Source organism: Melanotaenia boesemani, chromosome 8 (assembly GCF_017639745.1).
Source record: "Melanotaenia boesemani isolate fMelBoe1 chromosome 8, fMelBoe1.pri, whole genome shotgun sequence".
Taxonomy (NCBI): domain Eukaryota; kingdom Metazoa; phylum Chordata; class Actinopteri; order Atheriniformes; family Melanotaeniidae; genus Melanotaenia; species Melanotaenia boesemani.
In genome coordinates, this window is record NC_055689.1 from 26,521,263 (window position 1) to 26,546,567 (window position 25,305).

General features: G+C 39.0%; 1 protein-coding gene across 2 annotated transcripts in view; it reads right to left on the bottom strand.

The window, feature by feature from the left end:
* Nucleotides 1–831: 831 nt before the first annotated feature.
* The window catches only part of st6galnac3 (ST6 (alpha-N-acetyl-neuraminyl-2,3-beta-galactosyl-1,3)-N-acetylgalactosaminide alpha-2,6-sialyltransferase 3), a 91,187-nt gene continuing 66,713 nt past the window's right edge, over nucleotides 832–25,305 (bottom strand). For both annotated transcript variants that reach the window (XM_041993194.1, XM_041993193.1), the window contains 2 exons: nucleotides 6,969–7,076; nucleotides 832–1,359 (listed from right to left, as the gene is read on the bottom strand). In XM_041993194.1, the coding sequence (XP_041849128.1) occupies nucleotides 1,170–1,359; nucleotides 6,969–7,076 (298 nt within the window). In that variant the 3' untranslated portion in view covers nucleotides 832–1,169. The remainder of the gene's footprint in view (nucleotides 1,360–6,968; nucleotides 7,077–25,305) is intronic.

Genomic DNA, 25,305 nt, shown 5'->3' on the forward strand with positions numbered 1-25,305 from the left:
AGACAAATGGGACAATGTGTTGAAACAGTGATACTTTACACAAAGAGGCACAAACCTGGATGAGAATCAGAGAGGAAGAAAACAATTGCATCTTCCTCTGTGCTATACAATGAACTGCAGAGTATATTGCAGGCACAAAATGATAATAGAATACAATGAACTTCAAATGGTTTCACCACACGCATAAATCTCCTCCTCTGCAGGGTCACAAATAACTAAACCCCTTCCAGAGAGATGGAGTTCGTAATTGCACATTGCTCTATGTGCTGTGATGATCACATTGTCAATGGCACACTGTTAAAAGTGTTGCCTCTGCAGAATAAATTAGTAAGCCATCCAGACATCAAGCCAAAGCCACAATGCATCTCTTATAATTCTACTTCACATCATCATAACAGAAAAAAGACAGTAATGATTATATGAAGCTGTCAACTCACAGCACCACTGCTTTCTCCTGTGGTTTACCTACAAGTTTGCCTTCAATCTGCTTTTTGCTCGCTTAAACTCTCTTTTTCAAATGACCTTGCTTTCTAAGAATCTTTGAGAGGATCCAAGTAAATTGAAACAGACAGAGCATCTGCCTTCAGCACTCTCTCAACCAGAGATGAAGGCCTGAATGATACTCGTTATAGATTAATTACAGCATGACAGAAGACAGACACGCAGAGGAAAAAATAGACAAGCTTGTCAGACTTTTAGGCTGACGTGACTCGACTCTGCTAAGGCAGCCTTTTTCTTCAGCTACAGTTGGGAATGAAACAGATACTCAGCCTGAGTCACTTGTAAGCTTCCAGATGTTGTATCTTCTCCTTTTTAAAGTTCAAGCCATCCTTTTCTAGACTCACAGAGCATCGAAAGGACTGATTAATCAGTGCAGAGCAGTGAGCCGTGCACACAGTTCTTCAACTATAAAGTTCAGGAAAAGGAGACTTACAATTCAAGAAAGAGATATGGCATTGCTGTCCAGGTTGGACATTTGTCTGACTCAGTTGCCTGATTCTGGAGGTTCAACCTGTGACCAACCAGGACTGGATTAAGTAAGAGATATTAGGTGAAACTTGTGTCAGAATGGATGCTTGTCTTTGTTTGTGACAGTGCAGAGATTCATTTTGTCTCTGGATGCCGATGAAGGGGACGTAAATAATATTTCCGTGCTGGTTCAACCAGGGTCACGACAGCTGCCATGGTGGGTTAAAGAACTTGATGGCGTGAGTCTTGGCCCACTTGGCGAAAACAGACTTCTCTGTAATGAAACGGTGTCCACCATAGGGAGCGCTCTCATGAAGGAGGTACTCTGCACACTCGTCCCGGCTGCCTGCCTCATAGTAGTGGTAGGGAACCCTTCTGTAACCCTCCGTCCTAAAGAAAGGAGAGAGACAAGATGGGTTATTAAGAACAGGTTATTCCAGGAGACTGTTTATGCTCTTGTTAACCTGTTCTGTCCAGCATCATATCAGGCAGAATGATGGTCTGATTGTTGTGCTGTGCTGAACAAATTTGCTTTGCCAAGGGAGGCTGCCCTAGGAGAACATTTTCATGAGCATATTTATCTTCACATGTAAACCACCAATACAGACACAAATAACAAACGGAAGCCTGTATATGTTTGCAGATCTATTCCAAGAAAAACGGTTGCCATTTAAAGTGTTTATGGGCTGTTGGCTTCAAATTCCTGTCTACACCCTGGAGGACCTTTTTCTGTAGACAACCCTGGAGCCATTGGCATGCACCGTAAAACTTCAGCAGCCTCAAGATGATGTGTGTAGTCAAGGTAGTATTATTTTGGGCCAGTCAGCATCCCTTACTGGCAGGTCCAGGCAGATTTGGCATATTGGCTCTGTCTGCTTTAGTGTAGAATTTCTAATTTCATTTGGGTTTTTGGCTCCTTGGCCTTGCTTTTTAATAACTTGTTGCACAGCAAATAAAGATACAGTGAAGAGGTTGTAGTGGCAAAAAAATAAATATTGCAGACAAATATCTTCAACCACAAGCTTTCATCCTTCCAAGAAAAACATTTTAGAAAAAATACAGTTGTTGCTTAATGTGAAAGGTCGACTGTTGATCCAGTGTTTAGTTTATATTGACGCTACTATTAAAGCATGAAAGTAAGAATTTGGATGAAGAGGAGAGCCAGGAGCAAGTTTAGGTAAGATGCCAATATTCCAAGGTGAGAAAAAGACAACAAGTCTTACATTTACAAAGTTCTACAAGGAAAGCACAGATTTATCAGCCTAATATCAAAGTTGGCTGAAGTTTAGCTTGTTGGCTGCAATCGGCCTATTGGCAAATAGAATAACATCAATCTCTGACAGAGGCTGATGTTGTCTGACTTGTCCTGATTGTGTTGCATTGACTTGGCCCTAAAACTGACAATATATTTACACACTGCAGTAGGCACTGAAATGTCATTGAGTTGGTAACGGTTTAATGGGTTAAAAACTATGCATACATTTTAATTTGACCCAAATATTTTTTTATGTAAAAAGTTATAATAAATGTTTTGGACTGGAAACATTAGCATTTTGTATAAATAATTTGTGCTTAGTTAACGATAAGGCAAGGCAAATTAGTTTGTATAGCACGTTTCATGACAATTTAAAGTGTTTTCCATAAAACATTAAAAGCATCACGACAGGGTGCAGGAAGCAATAACAAGTGCATTAAAAACAAACTTTTAAAGAAATAAAAATAAATTAAATAAAAACAGAAAGAAAAAGATAAAATAACATGAATAAAATGCAAGAAATACATTTCCAGTGTGGAGAAAAACAGTTTTAAAACAGGATCAAGTTTAAAAGTTCAAGCTTAAAAGAAACAGATGCCGATTTGGACTTCTAAATAAAAACTTTTTAAATACAGCAGAGGACAGGTGGGTCTTTAACCTGGATTTAAATAAGCCGAGTGCTTCAGCTGATGTGAGGCTTTCTGGGAGCAGAAATGCTCCACATGCTTCTCCAGTTCTGACTCTAAGAACAGATAAGTTCCCAGAATCAGAACTAGATGTGGAGAACTGGAACCAGATGACCTGAGGGTTCTGGCAGGTTCATACTGGGTCAAGAGGTCACTGATGTATTTTGGTCCTAAACTATTCAGAGCTTTATAGACCAGCAGCAGAACTTTAAAGTCTATTTTCTGATGAACAGGCAGCCAGAGTAAAGACCTCAGAGCTGGACTGATATGGTCCACTTTCTTGGTCTTAGTGAGGACTCGAGCAGCAGAGTTCTGAATAAGCTGCAGGTGTTTAATTGTTTTTTAGGTAGACCTGCAAAAACACTGTTAAAGTAATCAACATTATTGTGATTTGATGTACAATTAATTGTTTCCATTGCATTAAAGGAAAAATAAATGGCAAAATAACTTTTTTGGACTATAAGCTGAATGGTTAACTTTAACATCAGCATCAGTACGGAAATGCACAATTCCCCAGATTCTACAAAGAAATGGAAACAGCAAAGAACAGCTGCATTACGTAACTTTCCCACCTTAAAACTCTGCAATCCGGACTTGTTTGATTGCACAGTGACATCTAATACACGCATTTCTGGAGCCACCACTGCTCAGCCTCATCCTGAGGCTGAGAACCTGCACTATACAACTTTTTCTTTCGGGACGCTGCAGTCGAGTCTTTCTTCATTTACCGCATCATACACAAGCAAGTGGATATAAACACACCGGGTTTCTGAATGTGTGCTGTGGCTGATTCAGCAAAGAAACGCAAGAAGACATTATCAGAGGAAGAGAGGGGGAAAAAAAGACAGAGCAAGAGATAAGACAAGAGTCAAGATAAGATCTCACAGTGCAGGGTGGATGCAAAGTAGAATTTGCCAATAGGGGTGCCTCACTGAAATAAATCTAAAAAGAATTCTGCAGTGCTTTTTTAAAATTATTGATTGGAAGTTGAGTATAAATATACACCAGGCAAAGTAAAAACTAACTCAACACAGGTGTGTTTAATAATGGAAACCTGGAAAGTAAAAGAACGAGAATTAAGTCCTGGAAAACAAAATGAAGGCTAACCAAGAAGGAGATAAACTATTCATTAAAAACATATCTGGATTACAGAACACGGAAACAAAAAAAAAAGCAAAACTGACTAAAAACAAGAGGCTTTAACCCTTTAACAGCCTGCTTTACTGTTTGGTAGAGCAGTGACTATAATGAAATTTATAAAAACTACAAAGAAATAAGCCTGCCAAAGCCATCCCTGCCATTTTAGGAACGTAATGGCAAAAATAAGTGTTTGTTATCCCATTACAGTTTCAAATTTGGGTCATTTCACTATTGTTACTTTACAGTATTATTGTGCCAACTCAACCATTTGTTAAAGACCACTGATTCTTTTTATCATTGTCCAAAGGAAAAGAAAAAAAACAAAAAGCAATGAAACATTGTTCTCATGCTTTCTTCTTTGTTTCTTGACTTTAGTTGTTTAAAATAGCACTGAACAGAAGAAAACGAAGACTGACAGAATTAGTTTTTAATAAAACTTTACAAAAACCGTAGATCATGACAGCAGTGATGATCTGCTTGAAAACCAACAGATTGCTCTACATGTAACAGTGGACATGTAGAAAGGCTCTGATAACAGAAGTTGCTTAGATCTAAAGTCCCAGAGATCATGCATGGAATTATTTCTGATTTCTAAATTTATAAATAACTTATATTCCCAGAAGGAGATCAGATCTATCAGAACTACAGAAATTTTTCTTCAATGAAAAAAAAAACAAACAAAAGAAAAGAAAAAAAAAATCCACTGAAGGCTTTTCCTTAATCATCTCATGACAGGCTTCAGCAGAGCATTGATCCACTCAGTTGAGCTGACTGGTTGAATTCACCATATGTTGAACTAAAAGATGTTTAATCAAATTGTCCTGCCAAGTTTTTTTTTTTCTGTTGTTGTTTTTTTCTCCTTTGCAAACACTTTCCCACAACAACCACCCAGATGGGTCTGTGTAAAAAAAACCATCTGGTGCATCAGGTTTCCCAATCCAGCCCCTCGGAGTTGAGCTGCAGCTCAGAGCCAGGCCTTATCGGCCAGCATCTTATTAATGCTGTTCAGTCTGAGTGGGGGACAAATCCCCGCAGTCAGGTTTCAAATCTTGTGAAAAAAGCTTCCCAGAAAAAAGGCGGCTGTTATGGCAACAGCAGATTAATGCTGCATCCCCGCATGTTTCCACTTCGTCCTCGTTTCCCTGCAGAACAACATATTGATGCTGATTTGATCACATGAGTTGTGATGAATATCTGTGTTGTTTCTTAGTGGAAGCTGAAATGACCTTTCTTATGTGTGCATGATGTAAATCTAGAATATACACACAAAAAATCATATTTTTATAAACATGTATAACATGTTAAAAAAAATGGCAAATTTAAATGTAAGGCATTTCTTATTCAATATCTTTTCTGCTGACTATTACACAAATCATATCCTTTGTTTTTTTTTTGGCTTTAAATCAAACAAACATTAACCGAATTTCTGAAGAAATAGATAAGCTTGATTAATAAACCACTCAGCTGAGGCTGCTTAAGTACAGCGTTTTGTGATTTGAGCTAATTTGGCTGCAAAGCAAAGTTCACCACTCAGTGGGTTTCCCTTTTTTGAAAAAGGAGTTGCTGGCAGCAAAAATATTAAATTAATATTTTTATCCAAACAGTATTTATCTGTAAACTATGACAGTAATAAATCCTGAAATCTGAAAACATGCAGCTGACTCTGGACTGTACAGCTAGAAAGTCAAATTATTTTGATCTGAATTTCCAGTGGAGTCACTCTGTTTAGTTTGCATTAAAAAATAATGTGGAATCAATTAAAACAGAAGGAAGCACAGAGCAGTAGATCAGGTTCATTGTGTACTCTGCTGCAGATTTGTAATGGCAAGTGACAGCTTTATGAGAGGATGGCTTGTGTAACAATTGTATTGGGAGAATGAACACAGACAGAAGAGAAACAGCCATCACAGCATCCAGTGGGTCCACAGTGAGAGAGCAGCTGTGGCTGTCTGCCAGCTTGCTGTAATACACAGCCCAATCACTGCTCCTTCTCTGTGTCACACAGCAGCACGCACCAGTGTTAACAAATAAATTCAATTTCACCCTCTCTACAGTACCTGTTGGAGCTTGCACCACATAACCACTAAGGTCAATTCTGGCTGCAGCATTGAATCTGACCACACAAAAACACCCCTCGCTGCTTCTCCTGTTGCTGCCAAAAGTACTTTGTGCACCACCAAAATTTCTGTTCAGAAACACAGTGAAAAATAATATTCTCCTGTCTCATGCAGGATGGATGGAAATAAATTAGAGAAAGGCAGAGTAAGAAAATGGCCCCTTAACTGCCTCTCTAAATCATAAAAATCCTCTGTGCTGGTTGAGTTATCCCTCCTCTCTGCCATGTGTCTGTGGATCTTATATCAGCTCCTGCTGTGCACGGTGGAACAGACGAGAGGATAAAAGGCAGGATTTTCAGCATACATTAGGTGAAAGTGTTTGATTCAGGGGATAGAAACAGCTCAGATAAAACTGCAGTAAGTTAATCAGGGGTGGCATGGCTTGAGAGTGAGCAGCTAAACCCAGAACCACAGCATTGTTTGTCATCCTTACAGCTTCACAACCTGACAGTAATCACTCACCAAAGTCTGAGAGAAGACGATACATATACCTGTTAAACTTGAAGCAGAGGAGCAACTTGGTTCTTCACCAGAGATACAGCTGCCTGCTGGGTATTCCAGGAAGACATAATGGTATTCACAGCACATAAAAGCCCAGTATGGATTTCAGCAAAGAAATTTAGCCATTAAATCCAAACTGAGGCATTGGAAATGTAACCAGGCAGTCTGCAGTTAAGGCAGTGATTGGACAGCCCTGCACTGAATGTGAATCTATTTTTCCTAGTTCTGTGGGAAGATGCACATTTTTCATCCAGGCTTAGAGGTGAAGAAGTGTGGGGTGTGTGATTGTTGATGTCTTACTTGCAGTAAGTGTCATTTATCATGCCGTAGATATGGATCTCTTTGCACATGTCCATGGCGAGGATGAGCGTGAACCACCCGGTGCTCAGGTAGGAGCCAGACTGGATCCTGCCAACATGCAAAAAAACACAATGTTTAGTGCAACATTCAATTGCATTAATATCTTAAGAATAACTTGCATTGAACTAAAAGATCTACTGATGGTGTTTCTGATCTTTTGTGCTCTTTGCTCTTGTGTGCAGCTAATCTGGGAATTGAAATTATTCTAACATGATCTTCTTGTAGGTTGCTATGGATCTGATCCTCAGCTGAAATGTAAATTTAAATGTGAATATGTCAACAGGGCAGGAAAACAGCCATCATATATTCAATCATTAACGAGTCATGTGTCTCAGGAGGTCAGAGTACTCATGCTTATATGTAGGTTGGTAAAAGGTTTAAAGAGTGAGAAACAACAGCAGATGACTGATATATGCAAGCACCTGGTGGGCAAATCAATATGAACATGCAAAATCTTTTCATCAGCATCAGACTGTCAGTGTTTGAGTTATGGCTGTTCAAAGTTAAGACATGTAAGCTTTGATCATTTTCCAACACAGAGCACTGCTGAGGGGCATCATTACACAAGTTTTACAGAAATCTGATGTGTAACGTCTGAAGTGTGCACCTGGAGGCCCCCCGAGTCGGAGGGCTAAAAAATACCTGAGGTCATTTAACAACCCAAAACACAGCAAGGTAGTTATCAGGAGTTTAACCAAAGTGTGGTACAGAGTGAAGGTCTGCAAGGGCTTCTGTTAAAAAACTATCATTTATTCTAATTTTCAAAAATAAATAAGCACCGCATCTAACAATTATTGTTGCTAATAACCTTTAGATTCCTGGTTTTGCTGGTTTAATATCCAACATGAGTAAAAAGGTTTATTACCCATATCTTGCTTTTAATCATTTTAATGTAGTTTATTATTATATTGTGATTTTTGCTATTTGTTGCTGCCTTTCACTACTTCTGAATGCTTTCTTTGCACCATCTGTAATGCTTTTAATGTTTTATGTAAAGCTCTTTGAATTGTCGTGTACACGAAATGTGTTATACAAATAAACTGCCTTCCCTTGCCCTTATTCAATACTTTAATATCACGTAGAACAAAGACAGAAAAAAAAATATTAGCTTCAAGTTACTCTTAATAGGTGATGGATACAACTGGATTATTAAATTTTTCTAAAAACATAGCAAATTACAAATTTACAAATTAATTTGGTCCAAATGTAATATTGAGCATCTAATCAGTTAATTTGAGTCCATAAAAAAGGGTGAAAATACAAACATAGAAACATAAAAGACTAAAAAACTAAAGAATTTATAAAGAAATCAACAAGCATCCCAAATAAAACTGCCAACTGGAACTGTCTGTTTCAGGATCAGCACCTTGGACAGCGACATTTACCAAGCATAATACAGCACCCGTCTTTACAAAAACTCCTGCATTAAAGGGGCCCTAGTATGCTATTTAGACTTTCTGAGCTTTCTAGAGTGTTATAGTGTTGAATACTGATCAGACAAGTGTGCAGCGCCATTTTTTAATCACATAAACGCATGTTTGAGTTTTCCAGTGTGTCTCTACATTCAGTTTTCATGGCGCTGAAAACAAGAGGTTTTAAAGAGTTTTTCCTACTTCGATATTTTTGTGACGTCCTTTAGTTATTAATCATCTCCAGATTGTGCACGTTCACGAGAAGAAAAGCACACCCATCTTCACTGCTCAGGTGGAAGACAGAGCGGTGGATACCGCAACATTTTCAGTGTGAACATGTCACACAAGAAATGCTTGTTTAGCTGTGAGGGAAAGCAACATTTGTTCAAATTCCTGAAGGAAACAACGGTTAGAAAGCAATGAATGGAGCTTGTTTTTGGAAGCCAGCCACAGAGTTTCACCAACGTTTGCATTTATGATCGGCACTTCACTGAAGACTGCTGGATGAAGAAGGGCCGATACAACGAGTAATTTTTGACCATGCTTTAGCTGAAAGGAGGGTCTGTTTCTACAATCCAGGACCACGTTCCTATCCTGAGCCACAAGCTGTAAGTAAAACCAAATAAGATGTCTGTTTTGTTTTGATAGTATGTGAGCAATGGTCAAACTAAAGGAATTAACTCACACTAACTTGACCTGATTGCTACCAGCAGGTAACACACATGTAATGATGACCAGAAAGTTGGCGATCAACACTGCAGATAGAAATGCTCCAAATGTAAAAACCGGGCTAAAAAAACCCAGCTGATTAGCACGTACGGCTGCATGTTTTGTGGTGACATTGTTTACGAGCTCTGCCGGTGTTTCTATGATGAAAACAGTGCACGCTCCTAACAACTACTCCCATCAGGTGACCAATCAGAAGCAGCCTGCATCAGGGGGAGGCGGGTTCAGGCAGAAGAGTCTCATTCTGCTGGTTTCTGGCAGAGGCTGATCTGAAGATCGATATAAAATATATAAAGGGGTTTGTAAAAAATGCTGGCTTGATTCCTGCCCTTGTAAACTCACATATTAAAATAAATTAGCCTCAACATGAACATAATAGAACCACTTTAAGCATATTAACTGCACCTAAGCTAGAAAATTAAACTGGACACCTTGACTTGAGCTCTATTGTGTATGTTGTTATATTTGTAGACCTGCTCTTGTTTTACTCCTTGCACACACTGTTTACTCTTGACTTTCTAATGTTCACTATAGAAGTTTTCAGCGAGTGTTTATATATAAACCATGAACTTCTTTAAGATTTTATTGGAAAAGCAAGAAAGCTGTGTAGTCTCAAATAATTTTAAAAATTAGTTTAAAATAAAACAGTACTTTACTGATCACAAAATTAAAAAACAAACACACACACAAAAAAAAACAACACTTTGCCACTTACTGAAGAAATTATTTAAATAACAAACAAACAAATTATGGATATTCAACATTTTGTTGCCAACACTTCAGAACCTAATCTTCCTCAAAAAGTAGTCTATCTTTGTTTTAAACAGCTTTTTTACAACATTTCAAGTTCTGTTGCTCAGGTGAGACCCAGGTATCCATAGTCCTCCACCATCATCACCTCTTCCACCAATATCATGTTTGTCTCAGTCTAACTCCTTCCAAAATCCAAAATCATTTTCTTTATTTTGGTCATATTTAGAATGAGGTGACTGTTCCCACACCAGCTCCCTTTACTGAGCCTCTTGCCCCCTGCGGTGCCTCTGTGCTGTGGACCACCTTCCCAGACACTTTACAGGTCTATTTGTCACATGTAACGCAGATATTTATTTTCTATCATATCAAAAGATATTTCAATAAAGTGTTAGGGTTAGCCACCTATTTTATCATCCATCCATCCATCCCTCCCTCCGCCTGCCCGCTCGTCCGTCCGTCCGTCCATCCATCCATCCATCCATCCATCCATCCATCCATCCATCCTCTTGCCACTTATCTGGGGTCGGGAAACCCAGACTTCATGTAGCCAGGAAGACCCTATCCCCGACCACACTTGCTAGCTTGTCCGGGAGAATCCTGAGGCGTTCCCAGGCCAGCCAAGAGAAGTAGTTCCTCCAGCGTGTCCTGGGTCTTCCCTGGGGTCTCTTCCTGGGTGGGACATGCACATAACACTTCACCAGGGAGGCGTCTAGGGAGCATCCTTACCAGATACCCAAGCCACCTCATCTGGCTCCTCTCAATGCCAGATGAGGTGGCTCAGGAGTCGGGCATCCTCTTGCAGAGTAATTCAATACAATTCAAGGTCACTGGGGGGTTGGAACCAGTCCCAGCTGCTATCAGGTAAGAAGTGGGGTAGTTGTATGGAATGGCTCAAGGTAAGACATGGAATGAGAATGAGGTAAACGCAAGACCTCCGGGATCTGATGCAGCTCTATGTTTTGCTCTAATGTGGTGGAAAAAAAGAGAAGTTGCCCCACATTCACCAATAGTTAAGAGAGTTTTCTGCTTCGTTGTTTGTCATGACAAATATAAAAAACAATGTAACACTGTTAAGTACAATGTTGTTACAATGTTAAGTAACATTAGTCATCACATGAAAAAAAAGGCATCAGTAATTCTTTTATAGTTGCATCACAAACATCTGAATCATAATCAAATAAAACTGTGATGTGCCTAAAGAATCTCACCCCTAGCAGTTGCTTTAGTAAGATGACATTTAAATATGATTGTGTGACCATAAATATCGACTGGGTGACCAACAACAAATGTTGCTATCTGTCATTTTCAACATGTTATCATGCTGATGTTAGCATTCAGGTTCAAATGCTCATACTCCCAAGAGACTGCTTGTTGGGCTGATGACTGTTTGATTTTCTGCAATGTACTGTTTCCTGGTATTAACCCATAAGAGCCCGACATGGCATATTTGTCACATACAGTTTCTGAGACATTTTGCTTCAATTTATGGTATAAAATTTGCCCCAAATCCTGTTGAACACAATATGATAGTCGTCTTCTGTCCTCTAATAGATACCCACAAGCAGAAAACAGTATTATCATTTTTTTTAATATATCACATGGTAATAAATGGTAGCTATCCCCCCCACACAAAAAAAACGTTCATTTTTTTTGTTACATTTTGTTAAAGGGCCAAATAAAGACCTCATATTTAAAAAATTGGACTTTTCTTACCATTTTTAATGGGTCGGGCCTTAACGGGTTAAAGAACCCTCAGAAACTACCAATAATAATATGTATGCTGAAAAATCATTTTTTTCCTCCAACTGCATAACACAACTGGCAGCCACAACCTTTGGAGACTAAAAAGAAGTCAGAAAAACAAATTATCCTTTGGCTATTACTTCATTGGCTGATTGAATAAGTATGTTACATGATGACACACCAATCTCTGAGTACGAACAAGCTGAAATTAATTTAAAAACCAGCTTCAGCCAAATTTTTGGAAATGTGTGTTTATGATTCCCTGAGTACAGAATGTAGTTTGGAGTCCAACCATCTTCCTCAAATGCACACAAACACTGCAGGGTTGTGAGGAAACGAAATTACAAAAAAATGCAATTTGTTGTAATAAAAGAGTGGAGGAGCACAGAAGAGATATGGGACATTATCACTGATACACAGCTCGGCAGCTCTCAGCTGTCAGAGCTGTCAACACATCACTATTACCCTGCATTATTCATTAGCTATTTGCCACTCCAGCAGCAGACAAGCAGGCTCTCACACAAACATGGGCGTGCATACACCACATTCCCTATGGAAAGCTGGATGTTCTGGAGCAAAAAGGCTTGCTGGAATAAATAAAAAAGGTGGGATCTACTGAACTGATAACTAACATTTCAAAACACGTGTGCAGATGCAGACATGCAGCAGGCCTTCAACAGGCGGTGTGTTTACCTATGACAATTACGACTGGACAACTTTGCGGAGCGGGGGCTTTTATTATGTGGCCAATTTAAAAGCGAGATAAGGGGCATAGTGTAAAGCTGCTTTGGCACGCGACAAATAACATCAAGAGCCCAAGGACACAGAGAATACAATTTGCTGTTTGTCTTTTTCTTCTTTTCCTTTTTTTTTTTTAAAAAAAAAAGTAAACAAAATGTAATGGGGTCTGACTCAAGAACGCTTGGCTTTAAACAGTCTCCTTTAGTCCCCATGGTAGTGGTTGTCTTGAAAAATGAAATAAATTGTGTTTGGGGCACAAACAAAGCAGGAACAAAAAGCCAGAAAAAAGCACATCAAAAGCTCAGTTAAATCCTTCTTTTTTTAACTCTCCAACAAAAACCTGAGATAAGTGAGGCAGGAGTGATTGGCACTGACATGCAAGGATGCTGCCACGCTGCCGGCATTGGGAAATGAAGTCAGATGCTCTGAGCAGGGTCTAAGTAAATAATCCCCTAAGTCTGACTGAGTTGGAGCTTGTTGTGCTTTACCTGCCGAGTGCAAGAAGCTGAAGCACAGCAGAGAACTGCCCAGGATCAGTGAGACACTCATCTACCTCCGACTCGACACAGCAGGAGAGCTGTCCACGTGCGCGAGAAAATCCGCAATGACGGCTGGTTCAGTTGAACCGTGCTTTATCACGCCTCTGCAAGCTGCACAAATAGGATCTGACACCTGTCAAAAACACTTAACAGAATCTAGCTCAGCGCTATAGTGAGAAGTTGATCCGTACTTGGAGTGGAAATCAAGCTGACTCTAAAAATCTCTAAAAGCAGTTAAATGACAGACAAAAAGAATGATGTAATATTTAGATGTATGCACATAAGCACAGCAGGATGTCTGCCATGTGTAGCTGTTTTACTGCTTGTTCAAAGCAGCAGCAGCTCTCATGATGTTGAGCTTAGCACTCATCCAAATGCTTTTGGCAACTCATAAATTATGACTCAGCATTTAAGAGGAACTGTTTTTGGAAATATGTTCATTTTTTGTCTTGCCCACAGTTGGATGGAAGATTCATATACCTTCTGTTCCCGCATTTTAAAAAGACAGTTATGTTAGCATCAGGTCAGTTTGCCACTTCTCTATCATTAGTGCAAAGTAGAAAAGTTAGAAATCCTAAGTGGAAGAAAAGCACAAATGTGAAAGAACTGTGGAAAACACGCAAGACATGTTTCTAATTTCTGGTTTCTAGGATGAATCAGCCATCTTCCAGCATCCTCATCCTCCTCTATTGTGCATTGTGTGTCTATTAAAGGAGAAAGATATGGCAGATTAGAGATGTTGCACGTGGCAACATAACACCTTGATGCATCAAAAACAAGGGTATAGATGTGTGTCCTCAAGTCTGCATACAGAAAACAAAAAATGTTTTAGCTTTTGTTGTGAGACTGCAACAGTATGTTCTGCAATCCAATACAGCTATTAATTGTTCCTGTTGTGGCATTGGGTTGGCTCACCTAAGCTAGCCTTCAGTTTATTATTTAGACACTGATAGCTATACTTATGTATAAATATTTTTCCTTTTAAAACAAAAGATAGGAAGAATTCTTCCTTCCCTCAAAATCCCAGTCTGCTCTGATTGGTCAGCTCCTGATCAACTATTCAGCACAAATGTATTTAAAAAGAAGAAGAAAAAAGGGCTTTTTATTGGATTAAAAATTAGTACATGCCCCTTTGAATGCACTTTGACTGTTTTAAAAGAAATGAGTAATTGCAAAAATTAAAGCAACCATAAAAAAGATTTGTAATTGTTAGACTCTATAGTGGTACACAGGTGAAATTAGAAGTAAATTAGATATTGGTTATGAATAATGTACTTCTTTTGTCCCCCATTTCCTCCCAGGCAGACATAGTTTTATCTCCAGTAGCCTGAACAGCTGTAATGATTATCCCAAAGCAATCATGCATATGATTTAAAAACATCGACACCTATGGATTAAAAATCAACCAGAATTGTTTGAAAAGTAAAAAGACTTTGGGGATCAAAACCTTGTCAAACCAAAGCTGAATGGCATCATAATAATTTTAACTTTCAATATCACCAAGCACAAGTTCAAACAGGCATATCATCTTCCATTAAAAGGAAATCTTATAATAACATGAGGCAACACTTCCTGTTTGTTATTTAATAAGTAAGTCTCTTAAGATACATTATCTGCTCTACAAGAAAGAAATGGCAGCTCCATTTTTCAAAATCAGTTCATTTATCATTAATCCTTCCTAATTACACTCGTTGTTTGATGCTGATTGAAATATAATTACTGCTAAAACAGTCCTTTAAAAGATGAGTTGATGGTTATGGACATGAAGGATTTTTCTAACCCTGAATTCAGGACATTTTGATGTTACATTACTGTGCAAAAGTCTTCAGCCGCCCTTCATTTCTTTATATTTTGCTTCTACGGAACCAGACCTTGTAATCTAGCTCTCCATGCTTTCTGAAAATCTTTATTGTTTTTTTTTTCAACTCTTTTTTGTTTTTTATTCAGTCCTTGTACCTGACCATTCTCTTTCAACACAGTGTGCAGTGTTTAAAAAAAAGCTTTCAAATAAAGGTCACTGGTGCCCGAAACTCATAAAAAAATTATATAAAGAAAAAACTAAGGAAACTGGACATGTGGAAAGAAAAATAAGAGATGGCAGGCCTAAAAGAAAACTCTTCTGTGGGTCAACAGAGTCTGAAAGTGATGTCTCGAAGAAAAAAAAAAAAAAAATCAAGCACACATGGGTTAAATAGACCTGCGACACTCCAGGGCTCAGTCCCAGCACATAGGCTTCATCATTGGTGGAAGTTTAACTTTTCATATTTTCAACATAATACATTTTAACCCTGTATCAGCCTCACGGGCAGGCAAGTCACATGTTTCTGTTACTGTGTGTAAATGCAATGCTCCTTTACTGATTACATCCAAATGCCTGTAAGAACATACCACCACAGTTTTCGTTATAAGATTATAATAAAAATGAATAAGCATTTTATATATATATATATATATATATATATATATATATTGCCTTTCCCCTCCCCAGGGACAAGACTTTAATATCAGCTCAGTAAGCTTTTATCATCTTGTCATTTATACTAAGATATTTTATATTTAAAACATGTATTTAATGTTTTTTTTAATGAATTCTCTCTTTCAGCAGCAACAACACAGCTGTTATGGTTCAGAGAGATACACACTGTTGTACATTAGAAAGATTTGATTGTTATCATCTTTCCAAGTGACTTTGATTGGTCCATAAACCAGAAGGATGTAGAATGTAATTTATTTCCACAGATTTCATTATCTTTACACACACACATATATGAGATACACATTGCAGCACTGAGATTAAAGAGACACCCCCGTCCCCCCATACCTACAACAAATCCCAATTTAACCCCTGCTGACAGACGACCTGAGTGATGCACCTGGACCTTCAGTTGATCCATCTTCTGTTCACCCAAGTGTCATCAGAAATGGTCTTCAAGGAAGGGTGGCTGTCAAGAAGCCAATCTTGAGGAAGGGAAACGGGGAGGAAATACCAGGCTTTGAATAAATGGCACAAGATCAGGACTGAAAATCAGTGGCAACAGATTTGATGGAGTGAGGAATCCTTCCCAGTGCCTGGGCCTATGGCATCATCTTCATAGAGAATAGAACAAAAGGCAGCAAAACATCCAAAGAAAAGCTTTGGAAAGTCCCTCAAGAAGCCTGGAGAGCTATTTACAGCTACACTTAAGAACTTAAACTTAAGATTTTCTCACTAAGGCACCGTGTAACAACAGCTAATTTAGCAGTAGTCTTGCTTCCTGTTTCGTCTCTGAGCTCTCTCCAGTCAGTAAAAGTCAGTCAGATGTTGACTCTTATCTTTTCTCGTCTCATCTGATAATGCCCACTTCTTTTCTGAATCAGCCACGGTGCATGCTCAGAACAGCCAGTCTGCTGATATTGCTTTACAGTACCATGAAGTTGTTAAATGTGTTTTTTTTGGCCTCAGGATGCTGCAACGACTCCAGGAATGTAAATAATAAATGTCATCAAAATGAAACGTTATGTAGTGCTCCTTTAAAGAAGCAGGCTTGTCTAAAGGCGATCAGGCTGTGTGGAAGAATAAAGGTGACCTTAAAAACTTGTTGGAATTTGAAAAAGTCTATTTTTGCTTTAGTGAAGTATATACTGTAAGTATATTGTATTTATCAATATTTGCATGTTTCAGTAAATCAGAGCAAATATTTGCCCTTTCCATGAAAAGATTTAAAGTAATTAAAGTGGCTAATGATTGAACAGTTCTGTACCTGAGCCTGAAGAAATGCACTGACTTCTACATTTACTGTACGGTGCTTTATCTGATTTGCATCTAAAACATTGTGTGCATATAAATTAATGGATTTTAGTATTACTGTGCTATAGAGCAGCATCAGGGCAAAACCTCATGTTCTTTCATCCAGGTCAGCTTGTGCCTCACATGGATAGACTCACACCCTCCCACACATCCCTGCTCTGTGAACTCACTTCTAACACAATCTGGTCAGAGCATTTCATCAGACCAACCCTCTTCCAAAGGGTGGGCTTTATATCCTCCATCTATCTCTCACTTAATCTCTTTCTCACTCCTTTGTCTTGGCTCAAAGTGTAATGGTTTTCCCAGAGGACCCGCTAATTCAGCCACAACAGGAGTAGGATAAGGCAAAAAGTGATTTGTTGTACAGGTGGAAGTGCAGGGAAACTGGAACAGTCTGACAGGAGGAGGAGGGAGGATCCAGGAGGACTGTGGTGTTCAGGAATCTGCAAAAACTCCGAATATAAGGGCATCAATCTAAAATCCAAACATCGTGGTCAATATAGCAGGCAGAGGTCATACACAGAGTGGCAGGAAAGTGACTACTTTTCCAGGGCAGGCCAGAATTCATGGTTGGTCCAAAACAGGGTTCGATATCCAGGTAGACTTGGGTCAAGATAATCTGATGAGGGTCAGGCAAGAGAGATCCGTGGCGTAACTGGGTCAAAGACAGGAAATCAGGAACATAAAGCAAGGCTGGATCTCAACAAGGAAAGAGCAGTTGACCATCTGGCAGGGAAGCAAAGACTGGACAGGGTTTAAGTAGAGCAGAGCACAGGTAAGACAAGGGAGCAATCAGGGAACTGCAGGTGGAGCCAGTGAGCCTAATCAATGGACTGGAAGCCCAGCAGAGCAGCCACCATGATACAAAGAAATTGCCCCTTGAGCAAAGCTTTACATATATAGCCTCAGGTTGCACAAGTAACATCCAACTGCTGCTCGCAAACACATAGCTGTTTCATCAAAATACGTCCTCTCTAAATGTACAATATTAAAATCAATATGAGCACTTGACAACATGAGCAGCAGAAAAAACTCGCCTAGGTCTTCCCTTCCTCATCCACATGCAATTTCCTTCAGGCAGAATGCAGCTTAATATAAACAAGTCTGTTATTAATTAATAATTTCACACAGCAATAAGTTGCAAGACAGGGTTTTTAGCCTGTGGGGGAGTTCTGTGTAGAGAAACAACACACCATGTTTTCCTGTGCCTATGAAGAAGCTGGGGAGCCCCTGGGAACCAGTGGTAACAAAATCCTGAGCAGAGTTGTGAGGGTGAGAGTAGCTTTGTTGGCAACATTTTTTATTTCACGCAGACTAAAGAGCAGAACAATTTATTGTAATGATAGGAATGAAGGATGCAGCTATGTGGGCCCGCTGAGGCATTCCCTAATTCTGCTGGGAGGCAATGTGAAGCAGTGAGGATGACCTTCACAACCTGCATTATAAAAAAGACTATTTATTTTCTTTCAGTCTTGTTTTGTTTACTTTCCTATGCAGTGCCATTAATAAGCAGGGAGAGGATGTGTGCCCGCAGAGAAAAGACTCCTGTGATGCAGTGAAGCTTTGTCTTTTGTTTGGATGGTTTCAGGACAGACAAAGTAGCTGGTAATTCATTTTGCTGCTTCTGTCTTTCCACCACTGGCCCCATTTGTTTTTACCCACAGCATAACTTGTTCAAGTGAAACTCATGCAAATACATTTAAGACATCTATCATCAATCAGGTTGCCATGAGATGTAACAGGAGAAAAGTTCTTGCTTCTTCACACCAGGTCAGCTTCTGTTGTTTCCTGTCTCATAGCAACAGGAGACAGGAAACCGAAGCCTTGCAGTAATTCTGGTTTTCATTTTCTTTCAAAGACAGGAATCATTAAGTCATTTTGTAGAGTTGAGTTAACATATTGCACTTTTGTATTTAGCACATGAAATGCATTACAATCTCTTTGGAGTATAGACAATGTTCACTGATTTATCTTGGGATTTATCATGTTCTTCAATCAAAGTCTTGGTTGTAGGTTTGGTGTATTGGGGCCTTTTATCTAACATTTTCTTCTCTTCATCACAGGGCCACACTTATCTTTTGGTGTAAGTTAAAATATTCAGCATCAGATAATGGGGATGATAAAGTGGTCAATGTGTGGTTTGGATTATTTTAACTTCGAGCAGATGGTTATCTAGATAAACATTAAAAAAGGACCAATTCTCCTGTTTTCATCAAAATACTTTGCCATAAATTCTGAAAATGTTTGGTTTTTGTTCTAAACCTGTGAACTCAGTTTTTATACGTCACTCTTTTCAGAGTTCACAGATACATATAACAGCTTTGAAGACTTTAAAGATAACAGAATTTCAAAGAAAGTATTATTGTTTTAAAAGACAAATCCCAATCTAATCAAGAATCTAACTCAGATTTTTGAAGGAATACAGCATCAAACACTTTAGAGAAACTGAGAAACATCAACATCAGAAGTGTTGGCGCTTCAACTACACCAAAGTGAAGAGGAGAGCTACAAAGATGAAAGAAGACATAAAAAAAAGAAAGGGAGAAAAAAAATGCCCCAAATGTTGCAGTGTTGTGCATGAAAATGTTAAAATTACCAACATACACAACTAAAAGCGGACAAGCATACTTTGAAGTGATGATGTGAGCCCAGTGTTTTCTTGCAGCCTTAATCTTCATTGAAAATGAAAGTGTCATGCTAAATTGTGCCTGAACACAGCAAAAGTGGCAGCAGACACCTACAGACCCTGCAGGATTTCTGCACTCGTCAACCATAAATACCAAATATCCAACTAATGCAACTATATTACAGTTACAGATATGTAGTTATAGAAAGCTTTTAAAAGACAACTTTAAAAGGAAAAGCAGCAGCAGCACATGCAAATCTCTAACGCTGACTTTATTACTGCATGATCATCGTACATCTAAACATAGCTGAATTCACAGCACACACACACTGCCTTCGAAGAAAAACAATAGTCTGGATTTTATCAGAGCAGAGGCTTCAAAATACTTAGAATGTGGCTGTGGGTTAAAATGAAAGTTGACACATCACCTGAAGTGGACAGTATCACACAGATACCTGCTGAAAAAAAAATATAAATATATTTGATGTAAGAATAAATACAAACCATTTCCCCTGGATTTTACTTGTATAAATACCGTACCTCTGCCTACTGACTGGAAGTACTTTTTTTATAAAAGTGACAAAAATAAGTTTTCAGGAAAATGTTAAAGGAATGTTTTAATATCAACAGTTAAATTTAAGTAAAAAGAAAATTGTATTCTGTTAAAGATATTCAGAATTCAGGCAGCGTTATGCAAACCTATAACCACACATTTTTTCATGTCATGTTAAAAACTATTATTTTCTCTTTTTTTTATTTATTTGGATAGTTTTGGGGGGAATGTCTATTAAATCTTTTATCTGAGACATTTTTGTGATGAAAAAGATCTCTTAGTTTATTTATAAAATCCTAATTTATGTTTTGGGTTAGTATGTATTTTGCTTGTCTGGGTTATTGGGTGTTGTATGCTCAGGAGAAGGTGATGACATTAAAAATCTTTAAAAAAGAATTGTTCAGTGACTCGGCTTATCTGATATGCCAAAGGGAAGGTTGTTCCATTGCTTCTTCTGTTAAGTCCCTGGATATGCATTGCTTTTCTTGGGGATTAGTCATTTGCGCTGCAGTGCTTTGGGGGCAGGAGATATTGGATTTTTACTCCCTTGGGAACATCTATGTTTGTGGTTCAGTATCTTTGTCGTTTTCAAATTTTCTGTCTCTCTCTTGGGTGACCCCTTTTTTCACCATTTCCTGTTCACACTCAGTCTCTGCTCCTGTTTTTATCCCTACTATCAACAATTTCCCTCTATGACCCTTTCAACCCTCCTTTGTTCCACTCTCACTGTGTTGATCCGTCACTTCTCTTTTCCCTCTTCTGACTCTATTCCCTGCCTCTCTCGTGAGTTAGTGGTCTCATAGTCCTGAAGCAGATGCCAATGTGAGCACAGAAAAAGCAATGAGAGCAGAGGGCTTGTAAAAAGGTACAAAGAGGCCCTGAATTCCCCAGTTGTGATGTGACATTTTTGACCGAGGATTCTCTAAAGTATCGTACCAAATGACTAGCTAATCCCAGGCACGGTGTGTTTTCTGGCACCAGAGTCACTTTAAGCTCCATTTTACTGATGATGAGCAGAAAGTGACTGTGAAGTGACAGTCATGATACAATGAAAATATCACCAGAGACAAGTAAAGATCAATTTCCCTTGAGAGCTCCAGAAAAATGTCAGAGCTGCAAAGCATGCTTTCACTGGTGATGATACATTTGTTTTCTGCTGCTCTGTCGTCATTATTCAGTCTTTTCAAATGAGAGACTCCCACTTCACTTGTCAAGTACAATGTGTGCCTCTTAGGGCTCTCAAATGTCAGAAGATAAACTTAAAAGGAAGTTTTAAAGGTTGCCAAGTATTGATATTTTAGGGTGACCAAGGCTGGAAAACTGACTCTCTGGCTCTGCCACATTCAGCCTCTGTGTGGTGGTATACTGTAAGCCGTTTGTTAGAAGGACAATCATTCTGTAAAATTTGAAATCTTTCAAACCAACAGAGAGATTTATTTTGCATGTATGCTGACTTTAAAATTGATGCAGTGTTATACCTTTCTTCAAAATTGTACTTAGGTTTTAGATCGTAACTGCTCAGACATTATAAATGTGAGATTAATGGTTTTATTTCTCCTTATTGACTATCAGTGCAGTGTTTCCCAACCCAGTCTAGAAAATCCTGAAAACGTCAAAAAAATTCCTATTCATACTGACAAATATGCCAGTGTTCCAGCCTTTTGTGTATTTAATTGAGGGGACGGGATGCCTCTCACTCATCCAGGTCATAGTAGCCAACATAGAGTCAAGTCAACTGGACTCAGTTTGATTTCACTTTCATCCAAAAGAGCTTCTTCAGCTTTTCTTCATCTCTAACGGAGATAGTGGGATATTCCACTCAAGTAGCCTGTTAGACCATGTTTGCAGTTCCGTGCTGTAGTGACAGCAATGAGCTTTATATTTGGGAAAGCAAACAACCACTCAATACACAGATGGCTCAACACAAGAGAGCCAACTCCACAGGCCAAGAATCAGCTCGTTTCTTTTATCTTAATGATAAAAACATTTCTGGGGACCACAATGTTAAAATCTTGGACAGAGAAGTCAAGTAATTTGAGCGAGAAGTGAGAGAGGCTGTCTATATAAAAACAGAGAAAACCTCACCTAACAGAGAACTGAGATCACCCTCCACCTACAATAGCATCTTTTCAGCTATCCAAAGGAGATTGTCAGCACAAATTCACACTTAGCCTTAAGTGAAACTATGAACAATAGTCTCTCTAATGGCCCATTTATGTTTCTAACGTCACTGCCCTCATACGTCCATGCGTCCTTTACAGTGGCATGGTTGTTAGGAAATACACCCACCAGAGAGCAGTGCAGAGTTCAGTGTTCCCCTACAAGTTTCTAATTTCAGACAATAGCAAACATGGTGAAGGTGATCACGATGATATACATTCTCAGAAAGAGAGTACAGCAGATGGCGGTGGTCTGTGCATCCATTGAACAAATCACAGCTTCTTCTTCTTTCTTCCTGTCAGTGGTTGCTCGTCAACTATATTGCTCAATACTGCCCCCCATGGTTTCTGGTAATAGTGCTCTGTTTGCTGCGTCTGCAATTTTTCTGAAAAAAGGCCACATTACGTACATAAAGGAGACAGACGGAAGGCACTGTATCCATCTTTTGCATAAAGCATAAATAGGCCTTAACAAGACCTCATGTGAGTCATGACTTTTAACAACAGTCGTAGACTCAAAAACACATTAGTTGTTTCACAAGTTGATTAGGTAAAATCTCCCACTATCTCCTTCAGAACTATAGAAGTTCTTCATGATGAGAGTGAAACATCCCCAAGAAACTAAACCCAGTCAAGTTCATTTGACTCAACCTATGCTGGATCTAAGAAGAAGGGTTCTCATACAAAATTACAGATATTGTTTTTTAGCCATAATCATCTAATTTTTTTTACTTAACTTTAACCTAGTACTAGTAATGTGTAAAACAGCAACTGGATGAAAAAAGAACATGTTAAAGTTAATTAATCTAAAAGCAGTAGTGATGGGACTTGATCCGACTTTCCTACCTTTCCAACCTCCAAATATAAACTTTGTAGCATTAAATGTGATTCAGTCAAAAGCTGAACTTTTCACAACACTGTTGGAGCTGTTTTGTGCTTTTTTTTTTTTGCTGTGAGATTGGGTTGTTCCTATAGACACAGGTGTTGAAATCTTCACTTATAATTTATATTAATGAACAGACAGTGGCCAAGCGCTCAACTGGCACAATTACTTGATTAAATTAGCTGCTGCAAAATTGGGAGTGTACCCTTATGATCATCATTATGATAAATAATAATGGTAATTAACAAAATTTACTTTATTAATCCCAAATGGGAAATTCAGCTCTGCATTTAAAGCATCTCTACATGTACCATAGAGCAGGTGTTTCAACACCTGGGGAGCAGTTGGGGAATTAAGGGCCTAGCTCAAAGGCCCACAGTGGTTTACCTAGGTTATCAAGACCCAAGCCCACCTTTTAGATGGGCCATTTGGCTACCACTCACCCCTGAGAGCATCAAAAAAGCACCAAACAAGCACCATGTGCTCGAAGTAAAAGGTTGGCATGGTTCTTGCAAGGTGCTGCTTTGTTAACGGTAAGAAAAATACATCACTCACTGCTGACTGGCTAACAGCCCTGTTTCCGCTAAAGGTATGCTTCCCTGGATTATAATTCTGATTATCAGACATGCTAATGATTGCTGACCTACATGTTCCACTAAACTCGTGAATTTATATACTGCTTTGATTAAGGAACTCTTCCTTAAGAATGTATTGTTTACTGAAATAGGAGTGCTTTTGGTGAAATATGTGAAAATCTAAAAGCAGATCAGTTAGACATTCTTTTAAAAAGACAAAACCATAAGGAAAACAGATGAAGTCTCCAAACAAACAACTTATATCTGTACTGAGATGAAAGTTTGAAAGCTAAAGCATCTTTTTGACATGCCCTCCTGTGCAGACCCCTGCATGATCGAGGCTGCTGTGTTCACTGACACGCTGCACGTGGAGAGCATCCATCATCCTAACTCGCTCTACACTCACAGCATTTGTCCCCTGTCAAGTTTACAGGGGAAAGAAATGCACAAACAAACACCCAAATGACTGAGCAGATGGTGCTAAATGGCCAGAGCCAAAAAATAGCATATTTTCCCGCTCTCAGCCCCCCTCCTGACATGCACAGAGCTGCACGGTTTCCACTGATCTCCTCGTCTCTGCTTGGCAAGCAGCACTTTAATAATTCTCTCAGAGCAGAAGAAGGCGTCTGAAACTCTCATGCCCACCACCTTCCCAGCAGTTTTCTCTCATTAATTTCACATCAGTTCAGTAAGTGTGAGGCATAGACTTTGAGGAGAAGACAACACATTAAGATCTTAATCTGTGTCCTTTTTAAGTCTAAGGTGAAAATGCCTGTGTTGTTTGTTATTTAAGCAACATGGTCTCCTTTATTCTTAAGGTGGAATGCACCGCACCGCACTGGAAAAATGATAAGTCATATAATTTGCAAAATAAGAACCCCCCCCACGCAACTACTTTTCAATAAATAATTTGGATTGCTTTATTATAAATAATTAAACACTTTAGATTTATTATACTGATTTGGTCGGGGGGTGCATCTGCATAGAAATGAGAATTAATGACTTATTACTGGGCTGAAAAAATTGGTTTCAAAGCACTAAACACAGGGGAGGAAACCCTACTGTTCTTCCGGCTGTCATTAACACTCCCCTCCTCAGGAGGGACGCTATTTTGAAGCTCACGGCAAAACTGCAACACTTTGATTCTATCATGTCTGACAAGGGAAGAGAGAGTTGCAGAGAAGTATCCGGTCCACGTAGAAATCTCTCTGTAGGAGAGGAAGGATACTGGTACAGGAAGAGTTGAGGTGTGGAAATTCATCAATTCAAAAATGAATTGTGACACAAATGTTGAATGTTTAATTCTAGTTTCCATAAGGCTCTTGATGGGTCTTAAGTTAAAAGGAAAACATTAGTTTGTCAGTGTTTTGTAGGCATTTATTTAATACATTAAATTATCCAATGGTGATGCTTGTCGTGTAATTAATCATTACGGACAGCAGCATTGTTTATTTGCTGTGAGCTGCCGAGCAGCAACCACTTAATTTTATCATTTTTGTGGTTGTTAAAGAACTTTCCATCCCTGCCCCAGCACTGTTCTTGGCACATTTAGCTCCAAAGTTGTCCCCAGCACAGAACCAGCCTTCTTTATTGGTTTGTCTAGTTTCCTTAAAGGTCCCATATTATGCAAAATTCACTTTTTAATGGTTTTGGAACAGTCATACTGGTCCCCCCGCATGTGTAGGAGACCCGTAAGTGTGAAACTCTTTCAGGCGCTCTCTCTCCCCCCTGCTCCACCTCTAGGGAAGTAAGCGCTGAAATGAGCTTGTTTGAAAGCGTG